We start from the raw sequence: 7,566 nt of genomic DNA on the forward strand, positions 1-7,566 counted from the left end.
ATTTATCTAAAGATGCTCTTTTGAACTTTCTATTCATCAAAGAATCCTGAAAATAAATGTTGGTTCTTGGTATCTTGGTTTCCAGATAAAATATTAGGCAGCATTGTTTTCAACATTTTAAATGATAATGAATGTTTCTTGAGCAGCAAATCATCATTTCTGAAGGACCATGTGACACTGAAGACTGAAGTAATGATGCAGATTTGCATCACAGGAATAAATTACATTATAAAATATTTTCCAAAAAAAATATTATATTTTTTAAATTGTAATGCTATTTCACAATATCAGTGGTTTACTGTATTTTTTATCAAATAAATGCAACCTTGGTGTGCCTTAGAGACTTTTTTCAGCAACATTTAAAAATCTGACCGACCCCAAACACTTTAATGGTAGTATACATGTATATGATTGTCAGTAATCACGTTAATTTTGTGTTGTAGATGCTGGGCTGTGGATGTGTGCTGCTCTCTGGTCTGCTGACACTGACCTTGTTCCACTGCAGTGTGGAAAGTCTTCACATACCCCAAGAAAGACCAGAGGTAAGTCCAGGTCTCGCTGATATTCAAATATATATAGAGAGACAGAGACAGAGAGATTAAAGTTAGATTATAGTACGTGTCTTGTAAGGGAACTTCACTCTGCCTGTCTTCAAACAACACATGTATGTGATGAAATAAACTGCTACAAGTGACAGTTGATATAAATTGTCATCAGTCTGAGTGCTCTATAAATACAGTGGGGTTTCCCCTAGAGAGACACCACAGGAGGTTACCATTGCCGTCTTCTTATGAACATGAGCTACCTGTCAGCCCGTCTGAGAACTGACCCACTGGGTCACCCAGTCTGCCACTCTGCTTTTTCCTCAATATGGCATAAAAGGAACCAACTGTACTATTGCACCTTTAAAGGTTACAAGTTAATCACTAAGGTACAGGCTGTATACACTGCAAAAAATGCTTTTCTTACATAGTATTTTTGTCTTGTTTTCAGTCCAAATATCTAAAAAATCTTACATTAAGAAGCATTTACTAGACAAGCAAAATAATCTGCCAATGGGGTAAGCAAAATCTTAATTCAAACAAAAGATTATTTTGCTTACCCCATTGGCAGATTATTTTGCTTATTTTAAGCAAAAACTCCCTTAATTTTGAGTTATTTTCCCCCAAAACAAGACAAAAACTTTTGCTTGTCTAGTAAATGCTTCTTAATGTAAGATTTTTTAGATATGTGAACTGAAAACAAGACAAAAATACTAAGTAAGAAAAGCATTTTTTGCAGTGTATATTATATCTCGCGATTAATCACATCCAAAATAGTCCAAAAAAGTTTGTATTTACATAATACATATGTGTGTACTGTGTATAATTATTATGTACATTTGAATGCATACACATACATGTATTTAAGAAATATTTGCATGTATACTGTATATATAAATAAATATAAATATTTTGTATATAAATATAACACATTTCTCTTAAATATATAAATGCATGTGTGTGTATGTTCAGCTAAAAACCATGTAAAATCAGTTTACCACCTTAAAATTGTGTTAAAATGAACTTTCCATCAGGGAAAAGAGCAATTTTTGGGGGGAAGACTGATTTTACTGACAATTTTGAAAATGTAATACTACCATGCATTTCCTCATTTTGATCTAGTATGTGGAATCATCCGTCGTGGAGGGCCGCAGTGTCCAGCAAGGCCAAACCGAGCAGAAGACCTCAGGAGCCGTGAACGCTAAACACCTCCTGCACGTCCAGCTGGTCCGACTGGAGAACGATGTCATCGAGACCAAGAGGAAACGGAGCTTCCCCGGATCCAACACACCTCTTGACCGCCTGTCAATCAGCACCATGGATCCCAAAAACAACAAGCAAAGGTAGAGGGGCAAGAGAAAGAGGAAACACTTTTCTTTTAGTTTGGAAAAAGAAGTGAAAAGTATTTATAACAGGTATAAATAATAAAATATTTAATAAAATATTAAAATAAATTTAGATTTTTTCCCCCCACATAAACAGAATACATCACACAATTACAAATCCCATTGAAATATCCCATATATGTATTATAGTCCTTAATATGTATAAGAGATCCGTCTCTCTTGTTAATAAAAAGGACCATGCAGCAAACGGAGATAGTTTTAAGTTCAGAAAAAATAAAAAGGAGATATACAATTATGGATCTGTCATATGATGTGAATTGCGTTCAAACATGAACTTCAAGTAAAGGGAAGGAGAGAATAAAATAACATCATAAGTACATACAATATACAGCACTGTGAATTTAAGTCTGAAAAACGTACAAAACAAACACTTCTGATTTGCTGCGATCCCGAACGGATGATGAACCATAAGTAGCTTTGATTGGCCGTGGCTCAAACGCATACAGTTTTCATTGGCTGAAGTCTGTCATTCACAGCTTGACAGTTTTGTGTGAGCATGTTTGTGTTTTTACAGTTCACTAAGTGCAATTAATGTTTTGTCTGTAGCCCACAGTTAAAGTTACTTCTATTTCTTGGGTGGAGTCACCGTGGTGTGGATTGAGGTTTTGTATGACATAATAAGTGTCTGATACTGACTTACGGGAACGGACGGTCCAACTGTGCTGATGACTGTAGCATTGGACTTCCAGTCAATGATCAAAACTGTTTTATCTCTGTGAATGATTTGATCTTCCTGCCGGACGGGACACGCAGTGCAACTCAGCATGGCCTGAGGCTCTGACAAGGCTCTATCTGAATGATCCTCAGCACTTGATAAGATCAGGACAGAAGCCAAGAACAGCAGCGAAAGCACCACACCACGCTTTATCAAATCTCAACACTCCAATCCATCTCACATGAGCCTGATAAACACAGGATGAAAGCTCACGAAACCACTCCATAATGTGTATCCTCAGTCAATATATTCATCTCAAAAGCAAATGTTGGATTCTGTTACTAGACTTTTACTAGATCATGTCGTATAATTGCATCTTCCAGGAGAAAACCATGAGCTGCAAAATTTGAGATATATCCATAGATCAAAAATAGGTTGGCACCTAAAAGTAATAAGCTATTACTTATAGTAATGGAAAACTAGCTTACTACTTACTAAATGCGTTGTATACTCTGTATTCAATGTCTGATGAAATGATGATGAAAAAAAAATATGTTAAAAATCATCCCAGGAATTCCAGTTCATTCTTCACATTGGAAATGGAAGCTCAAGTTGAGTGCACCGAGTGCAAGTTGTCCATTGCATTGTGGGCATATAGTCATATAGGCCTAATTCTCATTTTAGCAAAAGTAATGTAAAATGTGCGATGTGTACATTCTATATAACACAGCATATTAACATAGGACTTTCTATTTTGTATAGAAGCCCATTTCAGTCACATAATAAGTAAATCATAATTATGACATACTAATGCCGCTTTCCAGGCAACCCGTAACCTGCGTTTTTCAAACCTTCTACCTGTGAAAGTGCACTGGAACGGCAATCAAACCTGTGACTTCTCACCCGTGAACTCGTATTAGATCAAAGTACTCCCAGTTACGCGTTCTGACGTCTCATAGCCCGCAAACCAACAATGGCAGCCCCTACAGATGCGGTGTTTATGAAAGTCGTACCAGTGTGAATTTTGTTGACGAATAATTTGTCATAATTTTCGTCAACAACCTTTTTTCACTGACGAAAACGAGACGATAACTAAATAAAAACTAGTGTTGGATGACAAAAACTGTCATTTTCGTCAACAAATAAAAACAAGACGAAAATGTTAGGGAGGGACGATTAGGAAAGAGATCCAGTCAGAACTGATGTCCTGTGTAACAGATGCGCACATTTGATTGTTGCTGTTGCGCTTCTACAGGCACACGCATCCCCAATACAGCGATCCAGAGCGGCTCACAATCAATGAATAGCGCACATTTATGCCAGGCAATTGTTTATGAACCAATGCTGATGAATAATGACAATGTTTACTTTACGATGTTTATATAGTCATATGTTTTAGACGGTTGTAACAACGCATATTTTATCTCCAGAACTTGAATGAGCTCCTGCAACTGTAAGGCGCATTTCAAACTAAGGGCCCTATCTTGCACCCAGCGCAATTGACTTTGTACACCGACGCATGTGTCATTCCTATTTTGCACCCGCGCAAAGCGCGCTTTTCCCTCCACAGAAGCACGTCGCTAAACTAGTGAATGAACTTGCGCTACCTGGGCGGTTCAGCGCAAAAAAGGAGGCGTGTTCCGGCGCAAACAATCCCTGGTGCTATTTTGCTGTTCAATTAAACAATTGCGCCACTGACCAGAAAAAACCTAGTCTAAAGTCAGTGGCGCGTTGCGCGTTGTTCATTATATTTTAAGGGCGCATGCTTGACCATAATGTAGCCTATAGCGTGCACAACGCGCATACACTTTGCTCATGTAATCTACACAGATGCAACAGTTATTTTTGCAAATCATAAATTGTTACACTAAAAAAATATTAACACATGAGATGACGGAAATAATTGTGGTGTGCCACGAAGATGTGAAAAAATAGGCATAAATCTAGCTTACAAATGATTCAGGCTAATTGTAATAATTAAGGATAAGACCTGTTTGCCCAATAGTGGCAAGACATATATGTATATAAGGACATCTGACAAATTGGTTTGTCCGTCAAGAACCAGGAAAAAAAATCGACTAAAAAACTGAAAGACTGAAAAAAAAAAGACTGTGAAATCACCTTTACCATAATGTACAACATTACAACTTCACTTCTCTGTCTTTCACTGCTCTTACAAGCACATCAGTTTCCTCGGCTGTGAACCCCTCCTGGCGTGCGCCTGGTAAATACGCCATTATAATAGCAATCCATAATGGAACTTGCGCACCTGCTTTTAAAGGGAATGTTGGATGAGGCTCGGATTGGTTTATTCACGTTACGCCCAAACCACACCTATGAATAATGAAGCTACTTCAGACCAACCCATTTTAGATTTGCGCCGGGCGCAAGAGCCATTTATCCCGCCGGGAAAATAGCAACAGCGCCGAGACCCGCCCACAAAGTTACTTGCGCTTCGCGCTTTGACACTTGCGTTTCAGATCGTTAAAATAGGGCCCTAAGAGTCAATGTGTATTTCGAGCTTGTTTGTAATTAAAAGTCACGCATTATATATTCGTTTTTGGTTACACAATAAACTGTATTTAATTGGATTCCCATTTAATTCACAGTCAGGAGGAAAGACCAGTATTTAACACATATTCAATAAAGTATCAGGGTTATAATAGTTAACTAAAACCATTAAAAAAAAAATTTCATTACTTGAAATTAAATAAATGTTAACTGAAATAAAAATAAAAATAAACTTATTGGAAGCTTTAGCTTAACCTGATATGGCCTACTAACTAAAACAGAAATACAAAGTTATAAAAACTATATAGATGTTTTTAAAAAACAAACAAAAAAGTGAATTGAGCTGTTTCGTGTATATTTAATGTCAAAAACAAAATTATGTCAAAATGTCAGTTCAAGTGACAGTCGGTTATGTAATGCTTAAATGCTTAATGTATTACAATTGAACTAAACTCATTCGATTTTAGGAGACTAAAACTACTGTATATCTAGTCGACTAAAATAGTATGATATTTAGTCGACTAAAACTAGACTAACACTAAAAAGAAATTAAGGTGAATAAAATATGACTAAAACTAAATGTCATTTTAGTCAAAAGACTATGACTAAAACTAAATCAAAATTTGCTGTCAAAATTAACACTGAGTCGTACACGAATAACGTAAAATAAAAGAAATAACAGCTTCTCTTGCCTTATGCACCGTTTTTTTCTCCTCTGTTTTCCTCAAATAAGCAAGGAGTAAGCACATTTGGCGATAGAAATGATTGTAAATGAGCATAAGCCCCGTACGGTCCGCCATGCTTTGTTTACATCTAGCTACCACAATTCCTTGCCCTCCGACAGTTTGGCGTGACTTTGCCTGGAACGCTACAAAGTCGTGGTTTGAAGTCGTAACTTACGGGCTCAAAAACCTGCCAGGAACGAAGCATAAGTCACTATGACTTAATAGGGTTAAGGTGATTTCACCATCACCTTAAGAGATCAGCATCTAAACAATTAATCAGATTTGAGGGACAAGTTTACAGTTTATTTCAAGTTTAGGCTTACAACCACATCAGTGTTATTCACCTATATATTTCCCTCTGATTTTATAGGACAAGTTATGGGTAGGGTTAAAGGTTGGGGTATGGTTAGAACTATGTTTTCAGACAGGATGTTAATCCCAGAACATGTCTTACTTGGCAGAATCACTGTGACTGATTTGGTAGCCTATGTGACTTGGTATGTTATAATTTCGACTCTTAATTATGATTTAGTGGCCCAGTTTCACAGACAGGGCTTAGGTTAAACCAGTATTAATCTGAATTCAATTAGGGTATTAAATCTCAACACAAAACAATGACACAGATAGGCTACAGTTTTGTTTTGTATTGTAAGATATGTCAGTGCAAGTTGCTTTCAGTTAAAACAGCTCAAACATGCATTTTTGATCGGGGACTATAGGGTTAAACATTGTCTGTTGTAACCAGGGGAATAGGCTATGATTATGATTTACCTTTGGCTTCCATCATTTTTTTTTTACATATCCATTCATTGTGATACTCGCCTCAGCTTCATTTTTATATGCTTACGTGTCTTTCCACTGGGCAGTGTGTAAAGGAAACGGGAATAAAACGGCAATCCATTGTGAGTGCGCAACTAGGCAGTAATCTGAAGGAAGTGTCCGGTTTCTTTTCGTTATGTCTGCAGGAAGGTGGTTGAGTTGCCGCGGCGACGAGTCAGCGTCCCGATTGACCGGATTGGCGTGGGTCGTCTTCCCAGCAGCCGAGGATAGACTCCGCCTTCGACCACGCCCCGACAAACAGGTACGTAAAATCAACCATTAGTCTCATTTAAAGGCATGGTTCACCCAAAAATTAACATGTTATCATTACTTCATCACCCTCAATTTGTTCCAAACCTGTATAAGTTTCTTTCTTCTGTTGAACACAGAAAAATATATTTTGAAGAATGTTGGTAACCAGACAGTTCGATAATAGGTAAAAACTGCTATGGAAGTCAATGGGTGCGGTCAACTGTCTGGTTACCAACATTCTTCAAAATATCTTGACGGTGAGTATAAATGATGGCAAAATCTTAATTCTAGGTTGAACTATCTCTTTAATCCCGTTAAATGTTTTGTAAAATATAAATATCATGATTAAACTGCACATATTTCGAGTGTAACCATAACAATATATATTTTGTTTGTTCTTTGTTCCACAGAGGGGAACTTCGCAGATAGATGAAATGCATGATAAGCACACCAGCCGACACAACTCACTAATCACTGAGCGATCAGCAGACTTTTAATAATCGCTTCTCCAGAGCTGTTCTTTCTCATCGATTACCAACTTAAACTTTCAATGCCTGATCAAACTGTTTATTTCCAGTACGGATCCATCCGTTTATGATGTCAGAGGCATTAGCCAATCAGAGAGGAATCTGCTCATAGCTTCCGTTGCACATCTC

The 7,566-nt window shown here is 37.3% G+C and overlaps 1 protein-coding gene across 1 annotated transcript; it reads left to right on the forward strand.

The window, feature by feature from the left end:
* Window positions 1-443: 443 nt before the first annotated feature.
* ostn (osteocrin) lies at window positions 444-6,889 on the forward strand (the record flags this gene model as incomplete). The annotated part of the gene is made up of 3 exons (XM_079822988.1): window positions 444-542; window positions 1,665-1,885; window positions 6,805-6,889. 3 exons carry the CDS (start codon window positions 444-446, stop codon window positions 6,887-6,889), a joined length of 405 nt encoding a protein of 134 aa, XP_079679114.1.
* Window positions 6,890-7,566: the final 677 nt, after the last annotated feature.

This window comes from Gobio gobio, assembly GCF_949357685.1.
Source record: "Gobio gobio genome assembly, chromosome: 8".
NCBI lineage: Eukaryota > Metazoa > Chordata > Actinopteri > Cypriniformes > Gobionidae > Gobio > Gobio gobio.